The sequence below is a fragment of the Electrophorus electricus genome, chromosome 22, assembly GCF_041902795.1.
Source record: "Electrophorus electricus isolate QZ-2024a chromosome 22, ASM4190279v1, whole genome shotgun sequence".
In the NCBI taxonomy this organism is placed as follows: Eukaryota; Metazoa; Chordata; class Actinopteri; order Gymnotiformes; family Gymnotidae; genus Electrophorus; species Electrophorus electricus.
Genome location: NC_137518.1, coordinates 15,752,501 through 15,776,021, shown reverse-complemented (window position 1 = coordinate 15,776,021; position 23,521 = coordinate 15,752,501). Strand labels below are relative to the sequence as shown.

General features: G+C 43.3%; 1 protein-coding gene across 31 annotated transcripts in view; it reads left to right on the top strand.

Annotated features, from left to right (window-relative positions):
* nfasca (neurofascin homolog (chicken) a) overlaps positions 1 to 23,521 on the top strand; it is a 65,542-nt gene that overhangs the window by 19,444 nt on the left and 22,577 nt on the right. For 24 of the 31 annotated variants that reach the window (XR_014119291.1, XR_004775377.2, XR_004775376.2 and 21 more), the window contains 14 exons: positions 6,863 to 6,919; positions 11,679 to 11,846; positions 14,547 to 14,564; positions 15,235 to 15,340; positions 16,606 to 16,802; positions 16,922 to 17,044; positions 17,790 to 17,960; positions 19,239 to 19,292; positions 22,036 to 22,147; positions 22,272 to 22,456; positions 22,607 to 22,738; positions 22,852 to 22,995; positions 23,217 to 23,328; positions 23,440 to 23,521. The exon at positions 23,440 to 23,521 is cut by the window's right edge and continues 85 nt beyond it. Coding sequence is in view for 17 of the 31 variants with exons in the window: in XM_035520506.2 (XP_035376399.1) it covers positions 11,744 to 11,846; positions 14,547 to 14,564; positions 15,235 to 15,340; positions 16,606 to 16,802; positions 16,922 to 17,044; positions 17,790 to 17,960; positions 19,239 to 19,292; positions 22,036 to 22,147; positions 22,272 to 22,456; positions 22,607 to 22,738; positions 22,852 to 22,995; positions 23,217 to 23,328; positions 23,440 to 23,521 (1,539 nt within the window). In the remaining 14 variants the exon portion in view is untranslated. Of the gene's footprint in view, positions 1 to 6,862; positions 6,920 to 7,858; positions 7,937 to 11,678; positions 11,847 to 14,546; positions 14,565 to 15,234; positions 15,341 to 16,605; positions 16,803 to 16,921; positions 17,045 to 17,789; positions 17,961 to 19,238; positions 19,293 to 22,035; positions 22,148 to 22,271; positions 22,457 to 22,606; positions 22,739 to 22,851; positions 22,996 to 23,216; positions 23,329 to 23,439 lie in introns of all 31 variants that reach the window. The other 7 variants (XM_035520507.2, XM_035520503.2, XM_035520505.2 and 4 more) reach the window with 4 other exon arrangements.

Sequence of the window (23,521 nt, the reverse complement as noted above, 5' to 3'; positions counted from 1 at the left end):
GTGTGTGTGCGTGCGCGTGCATGCAAGTGTTTATCAGAGGAGGGAAAAGCCATCCTTTTGTGTACAGGAGAGGTTGTGGGCTCTGGAGAAATGGGATTAATGGATACAGACTCCCTTTCACAAATATTTAGGCTAGAGCCCAGAACCCCACCCCCAATCTCCACAGACAGATAATACATACTGTATACAACAAGCTACTGCCAGCTACACTGAACACACCTTGACTTTAACACAGGCTTTGAAATATGGTATATAGGTATCTATTACAGATAGCATATTTCAAAGAATTTAAAGAATCAAGGAATTTGAAGGATTGTTGTTAAAGACCTGCACCTAGTACTGAGCCTCTCCTTCCCTCATACATGCCATGGGTTACATATCCAGTGCCTTCGTTTTGGGCTTAGTGAAGGACACGGCGCCGGCAACATGGCCACTGCTGTATAATGATAATATTGCTACCATTTCTGTGGTAGCAGCAGCTAAGTTCTTTTGCTTCCTCCTCGGCTGCCTGCAGTTTCCAGCCAAAGTAGAGGCTCCCTCAGCAGAATTATTCTTATATGTGGCAATAACACTTCTCACAGAAGAAAGGCTTATTTTTAGACGCTTTCTCAACTGGAGCTCATAGGCTTTTGCTGTTTCTCGACTCGCTCCCCCATGCTAAGAGGAGAACATAAGTTTGAGGGACATGGCCACAGCTGAGTCTCTCTGTGTTCAATGTGTGTGTGTGTGTGTGTGTGTGTGTGTGTGTGAGTGAGTCATGCAATGTCATGTAGAGTTGAGGGACATGACCACAGCTGAGTCTCTCTGTGTTCAATGTGTGTGTGTGTGTGTGTGTGTGTGTGTGTGTGTGTGTGTGTGTGTGTGTGTGTGCGCATGTGTGTGCGCGTGTGCGTGTGTGTGTGTGTGTGTGTGTATGTGTGTGTGTGAGTCATGAAATGTCATGTAGAGTTGAACGTGTAAATGCACTTTCAGTCTCCTGGTGAGAATGGAAATGCCACAGAGTTGCAAGTCTCAGCAGAACAGATCCTATCCGCTGCCACGTCAGGCCTGGCCATCAGATCTTGGGAAATGCAGTTATTTCCATCATAGCTTCCTCTGTCCTGTATCCTCAGTAGTGGCTGTGGCTTGGAGATATCAGAACACATGTTCTGAGTGGGACTGTATTCAGAAACACAGATTTTACCAGTGGCTGAGAAGTAGAAGTCTGTCAGACATGTTTTGGATTGGATGGTAAAATGATGGCTTAAATTCAGAAAGACTGTAAGAAACAACACATTAACAGCATGGACACGCCCCAGGAGCGGGGCTAAAAGTGGCTTCACTTTGTGTGCGTGCGAAAGTAAAATGTGGAGTATGACTCACCATTACCCTGCACAGGTTCACAGCGCCACAGGGCAGGACTGCAGGGTGGATTTGCGTAATGGCTCCGCGAGGTGTGAGGACTACGGAAACGGGGCAGGCTGACCTGTCCGGTTGCCCCTGATATTACATTAGCGCGCTGAGAAATGGAATCAGTCCCATAATATTCAACCAACTTATCTCCGTTTCCTGTTTCTGGCTGCGGTCTTAAATATAGAATGTTTACCAGAATGGACAGTTCAGAATAAGCAGGTACAGCAGAATGTTACGATGCGCATCTATTACCAGGGGAGTCCAGTGCACAGGCCCAGTGGCATTTAACAGCACAGGAGTCAGACAGCAGTGAGAAAGCACTACTGTCTCATGCCTGCTGCAAAACACCTCGAATGCTAAGAACCCTGCACTCCTGTCTACTTACCCAGGACAGAATGTTCGGAATGGAAGTCCTTTTGTTTCATTGGTCCATAGAACAAAGACAACGTATGCCTTCTTCTATTGTTCCATGCGTAACAGGATCTGGGATGCCATGTTTTGTTGACACTGATCATATTTTAAAGAGTATAAACGTCTGCGAGACACTTGGGTGTCTGCGACACCCAACAGTACGTGGAGCTGTTTTGTTGCCTTTGGTAAGTCAGGTTACAAGACCATGCCTTGGCCAGCTTCCTGGGCTTATTGGCTCGTTATCGCTGAAATCTGGGGCGGGGGATTTAGGGCTAGCATGTGTCCAGAATAATCACAAAAGACCGTTTTCTGAGTCTTTAATGAACAGATTTGTTAGCAGTTCAGTTCTAACCTCCCTTCTGTCACACTGCGTGCACACACACACACAGGCGCACACACAGACACAGACACACACACACACACACAAACACTTCTTAATGTGGAGACTCTGGGGGTCTCAGCAGACCGTATTCTCACCTCTTGCTTTGCTCACCAATCCTCCACAAACGTACAATGATGGAGGAGGTGAAAGGGGGGAGGGGGGATTCCCCTCATCCCAGGAGCAGGGCCGAGCCCATCAGAAGTCTCAGAACACCTCTAATCACCACGGTAACCCCAGGCAGATGCACAGGGAAACTAGGCATGGCAGCTATCTCTATAAGATCCTCATCTGAACTTCACTACCATTCAGTAGCTTTTCTTTGTTCGATTTTAACGGGAGGAAAAACAGAGCTTCTTTCCTTTTTAAACCCAAACGGAGGGACGTTAGGCGGAATCAGTGAGACCCCTCGCTGACTTTAACATTAGTGGTGCACAGGGCTTCAAAAAGCAGTCCTGCATTGGGCTGCATGAAATATTCATGACTGGCCCATGCCTGACCTCCGTATCCACATATGGAAAACATACAGCATTAACATGGTGCTTAGCATTCACACAGAGCGGCAATATGCCACTGAGATATCGCTCAGTTTCACACGCATAATCATCAGATGTAAATGTGCTTCCCAACAAATAAAAAGTCAAGAAAAACATAAAAACAATATAGAAAAATCTGAAAAAATACAGAGTGCCACAAATATAAAGTCATATTTGTACAAAAAATTAAAAACAACTAAAAACAAACCAAAACAAACACCCTTAAAAAATAAAACCCATGAAAGCCTGCCCTCTACTGTAATATCACTTTCAGTCTGTGATTTGTAATACGCTTACAGATTTTCATTATTTTTGAAAAGCAAATAATCTTGTTTGTGCTTCTTTGTCTCTCTGACTGTGATGCCTCTCACACTCCCAAATGTAAATAATGCTCGTTGGTGCGTGGGCTAATTCATGCTTCCTTAACCACACACCACTACCCCACACATGCTGGTTTGGTAATGGGCACCGTACCTCTGTTATCACACACCCTCTGGGACGCGTGCACATGCTCCTCTCACCCAATACTGTTGCTAAGGAGCCCTAGCGACCGGGCCTGTCACTATTGGTCAGGGCGGAGCCTGGGGTAGTAGAGCGCTTACAGGAAGCCAGATACAGTTTGGATAATGAGCATGTGGTTTCTTTTTGCTTTTCTAAAGCAAGAAGTGGGGGAAGGGGGAGAGAGAGAAAATGGAGTGAGACAAACTGAGAAAGAAAAGGTGTGGGAGAGAGAAAAAGAGATATAGGGAGAGTCAGAGAGACAACAGAAATAATGAGAGAATGAAGGACCTGTATGAAGTTCTCATTTGTTTGATTTGGTAGTGGGCTTTCATTAAATTAATTTGTTTATTACTTTCTTTCGTTTGTATGCTTTATGTACTGGTTTTGCATTCAGAAATTGCACCAACTTAAGACATTTTGATTATTGGGATATTAATGTTTTACATTTTCTGTCTCTTACAGGGGCCAATGTTATTATATCTGATTGTGTAAATCGCGTACACACACACACACACACACACACACACAAATGAGACTTTAAAAATCCACTAAAACTGGATATATTGAAACATGTTACAATAATACATAATATTACAACATTTGCTGTTTGTATTAAATTAGATGATCTTACTTGTAACCAAATGAGAGAGTTCAGTTGAGCTATGTATGAGGGATCCAGCAGTGGGAGATGGGAAAGTGTCAGGAGGCATAAAGAAGGTAAACAAGGACAGACGAGCGGGAGACTGGCCTTCTGCAGTGTCTGAGGAGCACACACAGCTTGTAAATATTTCCGCTAAGCATGTTTGGACTGACAGGCCTGCCGGAGTTCGTCCGTACAAACAAAAGCCCAGAGGTGCACGCCGATGTGTGGGCAGTCTAACGAGGGCCTCCTTCAAGAAGTCATTCACGGATGAGTCATTAGGTAAATAATTCACCGCGTTTTTACTGAACTCGGTGGGGGTAGTAAAAACGCTCCCCATAGAGCAACTGTTAATCTGGGTTTTGTTCGGTTTTGTTGGCGTCGCTGTAGCAGCTTTCCGAGTTTTCAACGCTCCTCCTGCACGGTTGTCGCTACTGTACGTCGCCACGTCAGGTGTGGAGCACCTTGACATCTCTCGTCTCTCCTAATGTACTGTCCTCTCCTCTTACTCAGCGTTGAACTGAAACTTGTCAGGTGGCAGAACACTCGCTTCGAGAGGTCGGTGATGACATGAGCAGTGAAGCAGCACCAAGTTGATTTGGAGTTGATGGAATGTTCTCCTTCCCTTTCCCTTGGCTATTCTCCAACACAATATATAGCAGGGCCTGTAATGTAGCAGAGAAGAAGCTGTAAACAAGCTCTGTGTGTGTGTGTGTGTGTGAGAGAGAGAGAGAGAGAGATTCTGCTGTATTTTCACTTATTTTAGACTATTCTACTGCTAAGAACCTTGACATGAACATGGAGAGGAAGGAGATCTTTCTATAGATCAGGAAAAGGCAACGCTGATTTATCTGTGCCTTAGCAGTTGCCTCATGCCTCCTGGGGCTAAAAAGAGTTCTACTCTGCTACCCCCCACCGCTTCCTGTTCTGCCCCTGTTCTGCCCCTCCTGCCACTAGTTCCTTCCTTCCTCCGGTAACCTGCCTTTTCGACTCCTGCTTCCCTCTGTGCTCTTCTCTTTCTTTCTGTCTTTCCCTCCCCTCTCTTCCCATCTGTCTCTCAGCCCCCCATAGACACAACCCACCCCATATCCCTTCTTCTGAGCTTGCCGCTAAAACTAGGTCACTGTGCAGCGGTGAGCCATCCCTCCTTCCAAGCGTGAGATCTGTGCCACACACTTGCACGTCCCCTCCAGTTTTTTTTTTTGTTTTTTTTTTTCCCAGAGGTCTGCTGGGCTCCTCTGCTGCCTGGGCCCGATTCTCCTGTGGCTCCGCCCCTGAGCCTGTCTTCTCTAGTCTTCCCCCTCTAATCTCTGCACTTACCTTCAAATTTCTGACTTGAGAAGATTTTATTACCTGTAAGGCTTCATTGGCATTGTTGCCATGACAGCTATCCCCATGACTATTGTGCCAGAACCATAAACAGAGTCTCTTGTGGATGAGGTTGCTAGGTTACACGCACTAAGCCTTTGACCCTGTTTTCTTTTTTTTTTTTTTTGTTTTTTTGTTTTTTTCATTGGGCAGTTATTGCTTTGACATTCTGACCTGTCCAGGACCATAATGCACTGAGTCAGAGGTCAGGGCAGGAAAAGAAACCCAGAGGGGAGAATGCGTGTGTTTTAGAATTTGGATTTAACTCATTGTGAAGTGAGAGACAGGAAACTGCAGAGAGATTGCAGACAGGTCTGGGCAGATGGGACCAAGGTGAAGAGCCTTTTATGACCTCTAACAGAAGGTCGTGAAAGCAAGCACAAGGCAGCTAAGACATACAGCATAAGTCTGACTGGTTGGTTTTGGAAGCTTGTATTCTTGTCTGTGTCTTTTGAACTGTGCAGTAACAGCTCCAGCAGGTCTGTAGCTCATTTATGAACCTCTGATTAGCCTCGTAATCTTAAACTTTACTGTCCGGAATTACCTACTCATCTGAGGTGAACTTTAAACAAACATATTTTGGATACTAATATATTCTGACATTTCCGATGCATTTTTGGGTGTGCAATTCCTGTAAGGAATAGTTACTCACAATGTAATATCAGCTCCATCTTATTACGATTGGTGCCTTTAATAAATGCAACAAAAGTACACATTGGAAGCTATTATACATTATTATGGCTGTATTGCCTGGAATATAATTTCAGTACCTTAACTGTTTGAGAGCACTGAACATCGTGTAATTCCTCAGTTTGAGGTGATAACATCACAGAAGACCTTGTTCCAAACACATACTTCCGTAAGTGTCTGTATCGCTACGAGTCGGTTAACTTTAAAGTGACGAGCTGTCACCTGTTCATGACTCTTCCTCATTGTTGCACTGCTATGGACCTGCAGCAGATGGGCTGGAGAAGTTCAGTGATGAGAGCGTCCGTCTCTTCTATCGTGCGCTTCCGCCACTCCACCAGGATCTCTGTCTCTGACCGTCTCTGTTTCTCCTTCGGCTGAGCTCTTGCAGTGACGTACATCACGTTCACTGTTTATGTGTTGTTTGTGTTGTTCACATAAACTCCAAAGTCTTTAGGAGAACATATAGCTACCTTGTCAGATGTCATTGTTTACACAATGCTTTTCACCATGTAACGTTGTAAGACTTTTAGACTTAAGTTTATGGCCTTTTTGTTTAGTTGTAAAATGTTAACTGAAATTGGTAACTTGTGCTTTTTATCTAATTAACCATGAAAAGGCCAATTATAAACAAGCTGAAGAGGGATTTAGGTTGTGTTCATCTTCCCTACATATGGCAGCCTCTCCTGAGAATTCCCCTCAATTCTTCCTTGAGGTAACATTGTGATAGAAAAACAAAGGAATCCAAAAATAGGAAAGAAAAACAAAAGTTGCAGTCCTCTTTTGTGATATAAATGTTCTTGTCTTTGTTGTGTGTAAAGTTAGTCGCAATGACCTTAAGTTGCAGTTAATGCCAGTCTTTCATCTTTTGGATGCAACTCAAGGAAAGAATATTAAATGCATTCTTAAATGCTGAAAATAATTACATTTTATTTGGTCTTTTTACAGGTCTCACAGCTGTCTGCCTTCATCCGTCATAAGGTTTTTGGAATTTTCCATTTTTTGGTAAGTGTGCTTTTTGTAATTTTTAGATCACTATTCTGCAATTAGATTTATATGTGTATTATTATTTGGAATTTATAGATATTTGTAGGTCTGGACAAGAATCACTGTATTCATTGCCTTTGCATAAGTTTATCTTCTTCTTGGACATGAAATAGTTCCTTCACCTCCTTCATGTGTGTGTGTGTGTGTGTGTGTGTGTGTGTGTGTGTGTGTGTGTGCATGTTAACATTCTGTCTTAACATTTTAGACCTATTGGAAATTTTATACAACAAAATGTGCAATACATTTTGTTGGTGTTTGTGTACATTTGTGGCAGATACATGTTTCTTAAACCTCCTTCCCCTCAGCTATGCATTGCAATCCTGTGGAGGTGAAGTGGGTGGGGCCTAGGAGTGTCTGAAACAGGGATGCCCCTTCTCCGATGATAATTAATTAAAATGGGCATGAGAGTGTTTGTAGATCAACAGTACGTGCGTGCGTGTCCGTGCTTGCGTTTGTAGTCTGTTTTTCAGCCATCAGCATAGTAGGCATTACACTTTGCTACTGTCAGCAGAGGAAGAGGAAGATGGAGGGAGCAGGATAGAGTGAGAGAGAGAGAGAGAGAGAGAGAGAGAGAGAGAGAGAGAGAGAGAGAGAGAGAGAGAGAGAGACTCAGCTTGTCTAGTTTTCAGCCTACAGTCACACTAGGGAAAGTGTGCCCTAATTGTAGCATTTTATTTTTGCATTTTGGCTCCATTATTACTCTCTTGGAAGGCTTCTGTCCTGAAGCCTCCTACATATTTCTGGTCCACAAACCCTTAAACCTCAGTCTTCTAATCTATGCTTTAACGAATCCCCTTTGAACATTATTAAACACTTGCATTTCGGAAGGAAAATGCACTAGAGACTTATGGCTGATATCAGAAAGTAAGACTCTTTACTGCCATTGTAATCCATCAGGTGTCGGGAGGCAACTGTATCACCACTTGCTGGTAATCCAGCAGGCAGCCTGCCCACGCATGCCCTCACGGCGCTGAGGTACGTTCAGGTTTTTAGCACTGCAACGCTGTTAGTCACTTCTGTGTGAGTCGCACACGAACCTAACACTGGCACTTTTCCACACCCATTTCTCCTAAATGCATCCATGTGTGCGTGAATGTATTGTGTGTAGGGAAGGCGGGAATTGTTTTGAAGAACCAGACAGGATTTTGTTTCATTGATGTCTTTGCTATTGAAATAAATATTAGTGTTAGCTTCAGATGGTTAAATGATGTGTTGAGATCGTGAAAATAAAATTAATTTTTAAGAAGGCTTAAGTTGTTTCACATCAAAAATAGAAATTTTTTTAAAAATCTGCGGCAGTAGGATTAGAATTGCACATTTTTAATGGAAAAAAAAATTATAATGGATCACAAATTTAAAGTCTTATACATAATTATATGAAAAATATTATAGCAAAATGAATATCGATGTCACGCACATACACATATCACGCAGATACACTTACACACAAGCAAACTGACATATATGTATTTTGCAGTGATCAAAGGTTTTTAGATGCCGTGCCTAACACAACAAACGTTTTATTTGATACAACACCAACACCGTGGTTGGCGAACTAACCTGGTTCAGACATCGACACACCTATACGTAGACACAGGACTTATATACATACACACTAACGACACAAAATAAGGAGCAGGTGTGAAACACAGGGAGGGCGTGGCCATACAGATGAACACACACACATACACACACACACACACACACACAGGGAGACATTTGGGGGGAGGGGCCATACCATGACACACACCACATGTTGTTGAGATTTTATGTGCATAATTTTATAGACTTGTTTAGATATTTTAGTATAGTTGCGGGCCATTTGAGGTTGCTTTCTGACTCATGCCCAGTACCAAATACAATATGCTAAACCTTCTCAGAGATTCAGCCCTGTGAAACCGATCCATAAGACTCTTATTTTAGGGGTCACAGAGCTTTCACACACTCTATTAGCTCTCATGCCTGCCCGTTATCTGCACAAAACATAGCTCAGCGAGCGTTTAGTAAGCCGTCCGGTGTGTTTGCTGCGATTCTACTTCCTCCCAGAATCTCATTATAAAAGAACAGAGACAGGAAATGCTTACTGGGTCTAGGCTGGCAGCACCTCCCATGTTTCTATGGCATGGGGGTTGTATACCTTGGTCAAGTTTGCTAAAAGTCTGCCAAAGAGCTCCTTCTAGTGTTGTCCTGGGGCTTCTGTGTGTGTGTGTGTGTGTGCGTGTGTGTGTGTGTGTGTGTGTGTGCACATACAGTACCTCATATGTTTTGTGGCAAGGTGTTTTGCCTCACCCCCAGGGTGGTACAACATGGATGGTAAAACAGCGTGTGGGATTGCAGGCCCACGCAGGTGGATCAGTTGTCTAAGCAGGTAGGGGATAAAAGCGCAGAGACCCTGGGGGTCCCTCTGTCCTCCTCTGTGTCTGTTCACCTCGGGCTCGGTCTGTGTCTGTTTCTGTCTCTGTGTGTGTCTGTGACTGTCTCTCTGTGTGTGTGTGTGTGTGTGTGTGTGTGTGTGTGTGTGTGTGTGTGTGTGTGTGTGTGTGTGTGTATGAGTGTGTCTATCTGTTTCTGTGAGTGTGAGTGTGTGTGTGTGTGACTGTGTGTGTGTGTGTGTGTATATATATATGTGTCTGTGTCTATCTGTTTCTGTGTGTGTGTGTGTGTGTGTGTGTGTGTGTCTATCTGTGTCTGCACTCCAGGCTTTACATGTTCTCTTAGTCTGTCTCTCTCTCTCTCTCTCTCTCTCTCTCTCTCTCTCTCTTCCCCCTCTCTTTCTCTGCCCCGTATCTCCTACACGTCTGTGTATCTTTCTCATTTGTACACAATCACACACATCTCAACACCTACAGCATTAGAGGCTGTTTTGGCCCTGAGTGAGGAGCTAACAAATGAAACAGGATAGACAGAGGGGAGCTGCATCTTCTCCCCTGGGACAGATTAGGGGGTTTGCAGAATGGAGGCGGCTGGTTGGTATCTGCGTGTACATGTGTTCATGCAAGTGATTGTGTTTATGCGCTGCAGGACTCAAGACTGCACTGATTTTTGTTTCTCTGTGTTCTTAAGACAATGACGTGACAACACAATAATCTTGACTAGCTCAGTTGTCTAAATAGTGACATTTCTTTAATGTTCTAATTTCTTTAATGTTCTAATACAGAACAAAGATTCATTATAAAATACAGAACATAATAGTAGTGGTATAGGACAAAACACTTCCTACTGAAGAAAATTTCTTTCATATTTTCAAGGTTCAAAGTAAGAATTATTATGAATTATAATGACCATCTGAGGGAGTCTAGTGTCAACTCACAGAAACATACCATCCATGTTTAGATATAAAGAGAGATATAAATAATGAATCACCACACACACATACATGCACAGGCATACCACATGCACACACACAGACACACACACACACACACACACACACACACACACACACACACACACACACACACACACACAGGCATTTATGCATTTCTATGCTCTGTTTTAAGTTCACTACCCATGCCCAGACCAGACTCTGTGGAACAGATAATGTAGTTCTGTTCCAGAGTTACACTGTGCCTGTAGTAAGACCAGTCAATACAACTTGTGTGCAGCCCCGTGTCTCACTGAATACGCCAGTCCTGGATGAATATCTAGTTCAGTCAGAATCCTGCATGTTCATACGTCAATAGGTACAAATGCATCACTTTCCCCTATTCTTACATCCACATATATTTAAAGGCAGCTAAAGAAACCTTTGATCTGTTGGCTTACTCCCGCAATAGATGTCATGACTCTTAAATTTACAGTAAACTGTAGATGAAAGAATGCTTTATTGTATGGGAAACCCCAAATAACAATATTTACTGTATAATATATAATATAAAACAATATGTGATAAAGAAACAAATCACAAAAGGCACAGTACTCTTCAGGGCTTCACTGTATTTGGACATTTGTTCTCACAGTGCAATATTCTGTAGTTCAGAAAAGAAAAACATGTAAAATCAATAACAAATACAGTACTGTAATACCAAATCAATATTTTCAATATATGCAGTAATTTGCACGCATTGCATGCCTATCAGTTCCAGAGCTCCTGCTTTTGCAGGTCTATCCTGCATTTGGCCATGGATTTCCATCAACATCACACGTCAGTCAAAATGCAACATTTGCCATCCTTGGTACTCAGAATTTTTGTGGGTTTAAACTATAACTAAACTGTTTTGAACAGAGTATCTAAATGTCTGCAAAATGGGCTATAATTGTACAGAGCTTTACTAGTGGTGAACGCTGACTGAGCGAGGTATTCATGAACTTCGGAAGAAGTAGTGAATGAATACATCAAAGGAATGCAAATGTGTACAGAGTTTAGATCACATGGTCTATTGATATGGTGAATGTGTTAAGTGTTTTGAAAACATGGACATGGTATTAAGACAAGTGTGAAAACAATTGTAAAAAAAAAAAAACTAAGAGAACTGTTATATCCACTATGTGGCATACTAGTAATTTACTCACAATATGTTTTCATTTTATTGTGATTTTTTCATCTGAAAGTTCCACAATGTGTCCTTGATATCAACAGTCTTCTAACTTCATTGTTCCTATTACAAAATGCTGAGCTACAAAACGAAACCTTCTGTCAAAAGTTTTTTTTCAAAAATATGTTGCTGTATTTAAAAAGAGAAAAGTTTACAACCGACTGTTTCCTTTTGTCTCGTAGGTCAAAGACGGTGCCAAAGGCCTGCAATTAAACCAATAGGGAGTGTGGAAGCAGGGGCCAATCATATGAGAGCGATGCAGCCGCAGAGGCAGTGGGCGGTTCTGACTGTACTGTCAATCATTTTGCTGCTGTGGGAGGAAGCGGCTGCCATCGAGGTCCCTCCAGACCGTGAGTCATATGCAGATAGCCATAGCATGTGCATAGTCACAGCATCTTATGGACTAAAGAGTTACTGGCATGATTCTGTGCGGTTGGGATAAGATGATAAGTTGTCAGTCTGCATTGTTTGAATCTGTGTTAGCGATTCCTGAAGTTTTAATATAGAGGCATTCAGTGGCATAACAGTGGGATGTCACTTTTTTTCTTATAACAGTGCAACACAGGCAGTTTAAACAGGAGGAGAAAACAGAATCACACATCACCTCTCCCCTTTTGCAAACGCACCCCCACCCTTCCACTCGCACGCACGTCTCACATCCGCTTCGCACCACTTCAGCACCTGCGGTGTGAATTGATATATGCGCTCTTATCCTTGGTCTGTCATCTTCTGTCATTACTTTACAACACCCACAGAAACCGAAATGAGGTCGCTTATTAGTGATATTAATGCACTGCATTGCATTACAATCTATATAGAGTTCTGACTTCATCGCATAAAAGGAGGACCAATTCAAGTCTAGAACAATTCATGTCTCAATTTACCACTTCTGTAAAGTCGGTTACATCTGTAGCATTGGGCTCCATTCCTTATTTATATGCATGAGCTACAGAGGGATTTGACTAAATCTCCCATTTCTCAGACTTGTCTTGTCAGACTTGTCCTGAGATCTCCAACAAAGAAGAAGGTAATGCCCTCCCTTCTGCTGTCTGGCCACATCTACTTTCCTTCCCACTGTTTGTATTCTCTGCTCAACAATAGTGATGCAGATCTCCCACTGGTCCCTTATGAAAAATGACCAGAGCGTGCACGGAGAATTCGGCCCCGCCCCCACCCCGGCCCCGCCCTCCTGTGGGCCACTGCCTGCCCCTCCCTGGCCAGCCTTCCCCCTCCCCGGTTTCCTGGGCAACACCCCCCTAATTCTTTCCATCTCCCTTTTTTCTGCTTGTGTAGTGCCCGTAGTCCAGTCTTAATACAACTCCACTGATCTCTACTGAAAGATGATTGAATCACTAACCCCACGTGCGAACAGTGCATAATGCTATGCGACCTCTTGATCCTTCCAAATGGATTCTGTAGCATTTTCTCTACAAAGATTTTGGACTTTTTTTTGTTTTGTTTTGTTTACTATTGCATAGTATAACGTACCATTACATGCTGTATAATATATTTCATCTTTTGTAGAATAGCGTATGTTTGTTGTCATATTTTGATAATTATATTTGTGTCATAAAACTATAAAGGATAAGAATATGGTTCTTCCTTTGAACTTACAAATGGATGTAAACACTCCAAACTCAGACATGTTAAATCACCGGTGCATATCAGTGTAAACAACCTCTTTATTCGAATACCACTTCTAGTTTGGCAAATTGCCATTTTCAGAGACAGATTGGGACAGGCATTCCGGTGATCAGTCTTAGAAGACTTTTTGTTCTGTCATTTGAAGGGCTGTAGGATTTCACCTCTCGCTGGGTGGTTAACATCCAACCCTGCATCTGCCCAGTCTCCACACGCTTCAACCCCCAGCCCCGGGCTTCTCCTTGCCCTCTGAGACTGCTATTGATGAGGCTTGTCATCGTCTTGCAGCTGACCTTATTTGTTATCATGTAAGGCGATGAATAGCGACGAGCCAGAATTGGACCTGTCTTAACATTTCACCGACATAAGACGATGGGCCCAGCTGTCTTATGGTGAAGACCCCGCTGGTCTGCCTTTAAATCACCTCTGTTGATTACTGTGGCACAATATGCAGCCAGATTTGACTCCCCACTTCCATATGCCACCGTGACTATAGTTATTATCCAGTACGCTAGACCACCTACCACAGCTGTCACGACCAAGAATTTTAATTCAAAGCTAGTATTCTATCAAATGCTCTTGATTTTGATGTAAAGTTGTAACGTTGGTCCGAGTTCCGCAGGACGCGGAGCAGGACGCATAGACTCCCTTGACACTGTGGAACATTTATTGACATGAAACACAAATGACAACGGTGGTACTCACACAAAAGAACAACAATGAACGTGAACACACATACACGGTTTGTAAACAAAGTGAACATTAACACAGGCTATATAAACATCAACGATACTAACAGTAACTATGACCAACGACAAGGCACACACAGGCGGGGGTTTAAATAGACAGACAAACACTTAACATCAACACCTGCACAGGTGTGTGCCATCGCGGAGGGTGTGGTTACAAACTATGGTGAATGAACCCCCTGCACGTCGTACCACAGCAGGCCGTACCACGTGACTCATGGGCGGGGGGGCTTTCCTTGACAATAGTCTTTATTATGATGCATTGATTTGTTGTTTATTGTCACATGTTTGTTTGTCATTACCATGCAGCTTTAGAAATGCGCTTAACACAATTCTTTCTCTTATTATTCTCTCTCGTCTCTTCCCACACCTGTAATCCATTAACAGGTATGTCCCTGTCATTCATCATAGTGGCATTTGCTGCTTTTTGTGTCTATAATAACACTTAATAATTGGTATTCCTAATAAATATATTTTAGGTATAACAGAGGGTGAATTTAACAGGTCAATGTTAACTTTTACAAAAACCTAAAAATGCTAGTAGCTGCTGTTGAAGCTCACAACTCGATCTCTCTCTCTTTCTCTCTCTCTCTCATCATCTCTTCTTCCCCTTCTTTTTTTCATCTCTTCTTTTTTCCCATACTCACCTGGAACTAACAGCAAAGATCCAGCAAGACTGTAAGTGCTCTATTAACACAGATGAACTTACTCATTTAAATGCCCTGTTCCAGTTAGGCTGAGATTAGCAGATCTAATCTGAACTGTTCAGTAAATGCTACCCTGTCGGGGCTAACTGTCCCAGTTATCTTTGAACCCTGATTCAATACTACGGCCTCTAGGTATGGGCTCCTGTTTCCGACTATTCTAGATGCGTCGAACATGTTCAGAGTCTTTCCAGCTTCAGGACTGAGCAGACGTGACCACTGCTTTAAGACAAATAGCAGTCATTAACCCTATTGCCTAAATCAAGACACAATAATGTACAGCTGGGTAATTTCTGGTGCTCACCATGTTGAAGCACAGCAGTAGAAAACATCTGATAATCTCATGCCTAAATGACTGAGGCGTGCAAATCATAGGGCATACAGGTCAGAATGTAGGACACTTTTCACATAATATTAGATGCAATATGTGTTAGTAGTGACTATTAGCTTTTGTAGCACTAGTAATCACCTTTCCTTAGAGGCAATAGGTGTACTGTACATATGGGTAAGTTGAGAAGCAGAATTTGGTTTGGAGCTTCTGAAAATGGTCTGGGAACACCAAAACTCCAGACCAAGATGCTTGAGAGACTCATATTAATCCGTGGGGCTGTTGTGACGTGCATTCTGTCTCTCCACCGCTCCAGTGAAACAGCCCCCTACGATTGTGAAGCAGTCAGCAAAGGAATACATTGTGGACCCCCGAGATAACATCATCATTGAGTGCGAAGCCAAGGGGAACCCTGTGCCAACGTAAGAGTGGACAACGCTCTCTCTCTCTCTCGCTCTCTCTCTCTCTTTCTCTCTCTCTGTCTCTCTCTCTCTCTGTCTGTCTGTCTCTCTCTGTCTGTCTCTCTCTCTCTCTGTCTGTCTGTCTCTCTCTCTCTGTCTCTCTCTGTCTGTCTCTCTCTCTCTGTCTCTCTCTCTGTCTCTGTCTGTCTGTCTCTCTCTCTGTCTCTCTCTCTGTCTCTCTCTCTCTTTCTCTCTCTTTCTCTCTGTCTCTCTCTCTCTGTCTCTCTCTCTCTGTCTGTCTCTCTCTCTCTCTGTCTCTCTTTCTCTCTGTCTGTCTCTCTCAGTCTCTCTCTCTCTCCCCTTTCTTCCCTTCCTTATCACTCATAGTGGGCCTATTTCACATCCCTGCCCTTAGCTAACTGGTATCATGTTTGTTTACCCATACCCCTGTTTTCTTATTATTTATTTGGATCGTATTCCCTTCCTTCGTCCACTCTCACTGTCCCTCCTGTTATATCACAGTATCCTGTCCTGTTTTGTCCTCCCCTGTCTCCCTCTGTCCTTCTGCCAGTCTGTCTCTCTCTAATTAAAGCTTGCAGTCATTAACATGCACAGGGAGAGCTGAGCAGATTGTGTTACATGGCATTCTGTACCCAAATGTGACAGTAGCACTGCCAGTTTTGCCTCCCTCATCCCCTCTCACCTCCCCTTCCAGAGGGAGGGGCTCCAGGGCCTGGATGCTAGTCTCCTCCCCCTCTAGAGGGAGGGGCTCCAACCACTGGGCACTAGTCTCCTCCCCCTCCAGAAGGAAAGGCTGCAGGCTCTGGGTAGTAGGCTCCGACCCCCCCCCCCCCCCCAGAGTGAGAGGCTCCAGGCACTTTGTACTAGACTCCTCTCCCTTCCAGAGGGAGGGGCTGGGTACTAGTCTGTTCCAGTCCCATCTCTTCCTCAGATTACGTAAACTAGGCCCGGGCAGCTGAGAACTGTGGTGCCATTCAAATGGGCTGTGTTTGTTGTGTACAGACCCTCTGGGTTTTATATAACCTGCCTCTAGCCTGGCCCCACTATTGTGCTGGAATAACGTGGGTCATTCAGTGAACGTTCAGTGAACATTCATGGCCTCTAATCAGTACTGCTAAGCTTTTACATGCATTATGTCCTGTTTTGTGAGCTACTCTGTGTAACTCTGTATTGTGGACTGCTCTGTGTAACTGTGTTGTGGGCTGCTCTGTGTATTTCTCTATATACATGAGTGAAACTTGTCTGTGGCTGTTCACTCGGGGCAGTTTCTCGTGGAGGCGGAATGGAAAGTTCTTCAATGCAGAGAAGGACCCACGCGTGTCCATGCGGAAGCGCTCCGGCACATTGGAAATCAGCTTCAGGAGCGGGGGAAAGCCGGAGGACTATGAAGGGGAATACCAGTGCTTCGCCATGAACGACTTCGGAATCGCCATATCCAATAAAATCCTGCTGCGGGTGTCGAGTGAGTCGGCTTCGGACCCATTCCGGAAAACACGTGCAGAAGCACAGGAGCTGATTGCGGATGCACTGTTGTGTGTGTGTGTGTGTGTGTTGGCCCTGACTCCTTCCTACTCTGTTCAGAGTCTCCGCTGTGGCCGAAGGAAGTCTTGGAGCCCCTGATGGTGAGCGAGGGCTCGCCGCTCGTGCTGGTCTGCAACCCCCCTCCTGGGCTGCCCCCTCCCACCACCTTCTGGATGAACAGTGGTGAGTTCCTGCCTCCCTCCACCCACCTCTTTTCCTTTCGGAGGCATCAGCGGTGCCTTCCTCCATTTCCATAGTTTTCTGATCTTCTCCCCATTAGGTTGACTTTCTCCCTGCTGTGGGTTTGTCTCTCACTCCCTCAGCATATCTGTGTCTGTGTTAGTGCTGGTGTGTGTGTATGTGTGTGTGTGTGAGAGAGAGAGACTCTGCAGTGCCTGTTAAAGAGCTGAGAGGACAAAACTGAAGCCTCAGATATTTTAGCAGCTCAAACGTCAAGAGCCAAATGCAGGCACACACACACACACACACATTTCATTACATTCATTCTGTGTCTGTGACCATATAGAAGTCACAGTGAATAGATATTGTTTTTAATTTTCATTACATTATATGCTATTTACAATAATTCCTACACTAGGGTTTGACTATTCCAGTTTCCAAAGTTTGTGTCAAATGTGAAAATAGTGTTTGTTCTTCTGTGACGTCCTTCACCTGAAGCTGGTTTGCAGTTTCAATGGCTCAATGTGACAGCACATACGAACAGCCCAATGGCTTCAACATCGGAAGTGGATTTCCCGTGTCACTGTTAATAACTGCCGTGATGTTCACCTGCACCTGCCTTCCTTCATTTCCTAAAGACAGGCATCCAGTTATCTGACAGTGCTCACGTTAGCTCAACATGCTGAGCTTTCAGTGGGCCACTAGCTTCTTAATGAAAGGCGTTCCGTGTATCTCTCTTTCTCCCCAGCCATGATGCCTATCATACAAGATAAGCGGGTGTCCATGGGCCTGAATGGTGACCTCTACTTCTCCAACGTGCTAGCGAGTGATGCTAACACCGACTATAGCTGCAACGCTCGATTTCTCTTCACACACACCATCCAGCAGAAGAACCCATTTACCCTCAAAGTGCTGACAAGTGAGTAATCCCTGATTGAGGATTAGCTGACGTGTGCGTACGTGAGAGAGAGAGAGAGAGAGAGAGAGAGAGAGAGAGAGAGAGAGAGAGAGAGAGAGAGAGAGAGAGAGAGAGAGTGAGTGAGTGAGAGAGAGAGAGAGAGAGAGTACAAGAGCAAGCATTTAGCACTTTGTGGTATCCTCACAAAGCATACACCTACAACCATGAAATATTGAGGTTGAAGGAACATTTAGCTGGTCCCCCTGAGGAATATTTGTTTGTTTTCTGTTAGGCTTAGGATATAGGCCTAATGCAAGATTTGAATCTGTGAGTCAGCGAATGCCTATTGCAAACTCGGGTAAAATGTTTCCATCTAGTGGTGGTTTGACTGTACTACAGTAGACTACCACAATGCTCCATGTTGGAAAGACTATGCTGTGTGCAGGATACACCTTCATTTACAAGCTTTTTACCTTCACATAGCAATTTAAGTTTAAAGATCTTAAGAATTTGGGGTTCAACACAAAGGACTTCTTTTAAGTTGAATGTGAAATACACTAACTTCCCATCCAAGTGACTTTCAATGTAAAAATGTTTCAACATTTCCTCCATAGCAGGGAGATTATTACTAGATTGTGTAATCACGTTATCACACAATGTAATTTGACATATGGTTTGATATATGGTTTTCCAGGAAAGCCTATAATCACCAGGAGGTATTCAGGATCAATTCTTTTGATCCAATCAGCTCTCACCAAGTGTAGATTGACTGGAGGGGTTCAACCCTCTCATCCTGATGGATGACAAAGCTCTTTGTTCACCATTTCTCTGTAGAAGGAGATTCACAGATGCTATGCTTAGAGAGAATCTTTATACATGAAAATTATAATATATAAGTTATAATATAATAAGATCATATAATAATATAAATAAGAATTTGTTTTCAGATATTTTCAGAGTAATGACGGTCATAATGTCAGTCAGTCTTGCCAGCATTTGTTTATTTGTTTATTTTTTCTAATTGTTTAAACACTGAAATTAGTATTTGGCACAGTCCTGATGTCCAGCCTCTTAGTCATATATAAGCTAAGGTTTTCTTATTCCTTAACAAGAGTTCTGAGGAGATTTTAAAATGTATTGATTTCAGAAGGTTTCAACAGAGGTCTATGTAGGTATAGTAAACTAGTCACTAATCATAATTGGTTAACGGTGACCGGAATCAGGCTTATTAAATCGTGTTTAAGCAATTCCAGAGCTGACAGCTCACTCTGGATGTTAATGATGTTACTCTGTCCACAGAGGAGCCTTACAATAACACCCTCTCCTCTCTGAACGACACTGACCCGTACGTTGGTGAGTCCCACACGCAGGCCGCCTGAGACCCCAGCAACACCTATCCCTCCCCAGACAGCTCTATAGTCGTTCTTCTAACAGGACCGTGTCCTCTAACCACTTAACTTGGGGGAATCTGCAACTAATGTTCCGAGTCTAATGAATGTTTAGCTAAAAACAAACGTTCCGTTCTAGACCTAAGAAGCAGCTGTCGGGACTCACGGATTCGCACGCAGACAGATGCTGGACTTGTGGTGCCCGGGGTGGATCTAGCTCTAAATACTTTCCTTGTCACTGGGCTTTGCTTCCCACCAGGGATGTCTCTTAAGACCGCCCTCCCCGTTTGCCCTGAACTGACGCCATTGTTGGTGGAGACACATCAAAGGGTTGTGGAACATGTGTTCCCGGCTCTTCCACAGACTAATCCTCCAGGCAGACTCCTCCCTCCCTCTGTAGCTAACACTAGGCCTTCTTCCTCTGTTCACAGGCTCTGCAAATAGCCTCTGGCTATACGAAACTCACTGGTGTGTGTGTGTGTGTGTGTGTGTGTGTGTGTGTGTGTGTGTGTGTGTGTGTGTGTGTGTGTGTGTGTGTGTGTGTGTGGCAGAGCAGATGCTAACCCTGACACTTCCGTCATGTTACTTGGTCCTAAATGCTTGTTTACGTCCAAGACACTTGTGATGGCAGGGATCTGTAACTAACCCATCTGTCTTCTGTGGCCATGTTATTCTAGTTACCAACTTTAAGTACAAAATTCAAGAATTAGAACTATATATTATTTTATATTTATTATGTGTATCCGGATGTATAGATTTCTAAACAGTACTGCTACTGAAATTAATGTTGATGTTAAGGTGGATTTATGATGGCCCTAACGTTGGGATCGATACTGTGCATACAGTTCTTTGCCGCCTTAAAAGTAATTTGTCTAGATTACAAATGACACTTTATTAGATGGAGCTGTGTCACATTTATTTTAAAAGAGAGCCTCAAAATGTATTATTTAAAGTGATATTGGTTTTATATAAACCAATTATTTTGTCCAAAATTACCAACATAAAAATGCTGATATTGCCCTGCTGATGACATAATTAAAATGTTCAAAACGTTCTCCTTTTTGTGATTAAATAATAATAGAAATATAGATTTCATAAGTTAAACATGCAAAATAGGAAAAGGCTAAAAAATAACATCCAACTGTTTAGATGGCCACACTACCGGATCAACTGTGAGGATATGGAAGATGTATCAAACCAACCAGACACTGTCTAAATCAGGCTGTCCCTTAAAACAAGAAGAAAAGGACTTGTGAGCGTAGCCACAGAGAGGGCAACAAAGAGTTAAGTGGCCCAAACCGATTAAGGTTTTATGGTCAAATGAGACAAAGGTTTCGGTTTTTGGCCAAAATTCAAAATGCTATGTGAGGCAAAGTCCTCACACTGACCATTTCCTCATCAAACACCATCCCAGTAGTGAAGGGTGACAGCATCATGTCATGGGGATGCTTTTTCTCAGGACAGGACACGCGGTTAAAACCGTAGCACGGTTAAATGGTAGTGGATACATATCAGGGGATACTGCAAGACAACCTACTTCGGTCTGCTAAAACACTAAAGCTTGTGAGAAGCTTCCCCTTTCAGCAGGACAGTGATCCCAGGCACTGTGATCCCAAGGCCAAAGCAATACGGGAGTAGTACAACAAAAAGGGGAATGTTCTAACAAAGACGAGAATCAAAATCCAGATCTCAGTCCAACAGTCTCTGTGGCTCTATTTGAAAATGTCGGTGTGCAAGCATCATCCAGCAACCTTGAGTGACCTGAAGCAACTCTGCTGGAAAAATGAGCTAAACATGATCAAACTGCACAAAACTCACCCCGACACACTTAAAGTTGGTTCTGCCAAGCACTCCTTATGCAAGTTGCATTTATCAGCTTTTATATATTATTTAAAATATATATTCTATAATGATTATTATATATTATTTGTAAGATTTGCTGACTTTAAAACATTAAGTGCAGCAATAAATGCAACGACCACTGTGTCATGTGTAATCCAGATGAATTTATGACTTTAAAGGCTTGACTACTTTGGCAAGGCACTGTGTTGTGAAACACCTTCTATATCTGTAGCTCTTGATATCTGTATAAAATCGTGTAACAATATTTCATTTGTATTTGTCGTTCAGAAATATGACCTTAAAAGGCCAGCCTTTAGGCACGAGTGCTCTGAACACTTCACCTGCTTGTTATACTCTTACCGAGTGTTGCTGTTACTGTTACTGTTCTTACTAGTAAGAGACCAAATTATGTGATAATAAGCAAAACTAAGAGCAGTTAACAGCACTTATTATTAAATGATATGATCTTTAAATTGAAAGCTTTCAAAACAGGTCTTTTACAGAAATCCAGAGAAATCGATTTGAGGTTTGGTCAAGTTCAGCGATCAGACGGAACATTTCACTGTTTAATAAACTGATTAATATTTGATATGTTGTTTTTGATTTCCTTACTAACATGGGTTTTGGTGTCATCTGTGTGTTTAGTCAGATTTGCAGGCTAGTTCTATGTAATGTGAACAGACACTCATCACTAATGTCATTGAATAAATGTTTAGCGAAGCTATGTGTGTTGGCTCTGAGACTGACTTAGAAACAATAGCTTGCTGCTAGTGTTACAATGTTGAATACCTTATTGTGTGGGAATTGTTCTTTGTGCCTGTTAATCTCTGCGCATTTTGTGTAGTAAACAATTCTCTTTTCCACAGTACGCAACATTCCTGAGACCACGCCCACCTTCCTCTCCCCCTCTGGGACATCTAGCTCCAAGATGGCACTCCGTGGGGAGGAACTTCTTTTGGAGTGTATCGCTGCAGGAGTGTGAGTGACTCAGAAACAAAACCCACTCACAAACCCGATGTGGAGAATGTGGTAGCCATGCACACACGTGGCGGGGTCAAGCTGTCTGTGTTTTTTACACCTCTGCTTTCTGATCCATGAATAGCCCAACTCCCGGGATCAAATGGTTTAAGAAGGGAGGGGATCTGCCAGAGAAGAAGGTGAAGTTCGAGAGCTTTAACAAAACACTGCGTATAGTTTCTGTGTCGGAGGAGGATTCTGGGGAATATGTCTGCATGGCCAGCAATAAGATCGGGAGCATCCGACACACAGTCTCCGTTCAGATCAAAGGTCAGAATCAGAGCTGTATAAAGTCCTGTAGACTTTAAACATGCCTCTGGATGCCTTTGTACATGGTTTGTAAAGTGAGTACTACATAAAATGACATTTGTAAATGTTTTCTCATTCCCTTGTTCCCTTGTTGTACTTTATGGTCCATAGCTGCTCCCTATTGGCTGCAGAAGCCAACCAATCTGGTGCTTGCTCCTAACGAGAATGGCCAGTTGGTGTGCCTAGCCAGCGGAAACCCCAAACCTAGCATCCAATGGCTCATCAATGGAGAGCCAATAGAGAGTGAGTTGGTCCCTCAAGCCTTCCCTTCCTGGAAGAAATATAGCACACATTACATTCAAGAATTCTGTTATGTAAGCATCCTCATATCTGCTTTTCCGTGTCTGGAAATGCAGGCTCCCTGCCGAACCTGAGCAGAAAGGTGGTGGATGACGCCATCATCTTCAACTCCGTGCAAATCGGCAGTAGCGCAGTGTATCAGTGCAACGCCTCAAACGAACATGGATACCTGCTCGCCAATGCCTTCGTCAGTGTACTGGGTAAGAGACTGCAAAGTTACTTTGCTAAAGTGACTCACCTTACATAACACCACCTACATAACTTTACATAATAACACAAGTCTTAAATCACTATACAGGGCCAGCTCCTGACAATTTAAATTAGGACAGGCCATAATAATGCAACAGGCTGAATACAGTGCTTAATGAGCACCTAGGACACCATAAAGTGTGACAGAGCAATCCCTCGTGTTCTTTACCAGACATGGCGCCGCGGTTACTGGGCCCCAGGAACCAGCTGATCAAGGTGATAGAGCAGAGCCGAGCAATGCTGGACTGCCCCTTCTTTGGATCTCCTGTTCCAGAAGTGCGCTGGTGAGCTCCACAGAGCTTGTATAATAGTTTGGGGATTTGATGGGTGAAATGCAGACCATTTGTTTATCCACTGAAATATGTTTTTGTGTGTGTGTGTGTGTGTGTGTTTAGGTTTAAAAATGGCCTGGGCATTGCTCCGGATAACGTAAAGTACAGACTACACAATAATGGCACTCTGGAGATCAAGCATGCC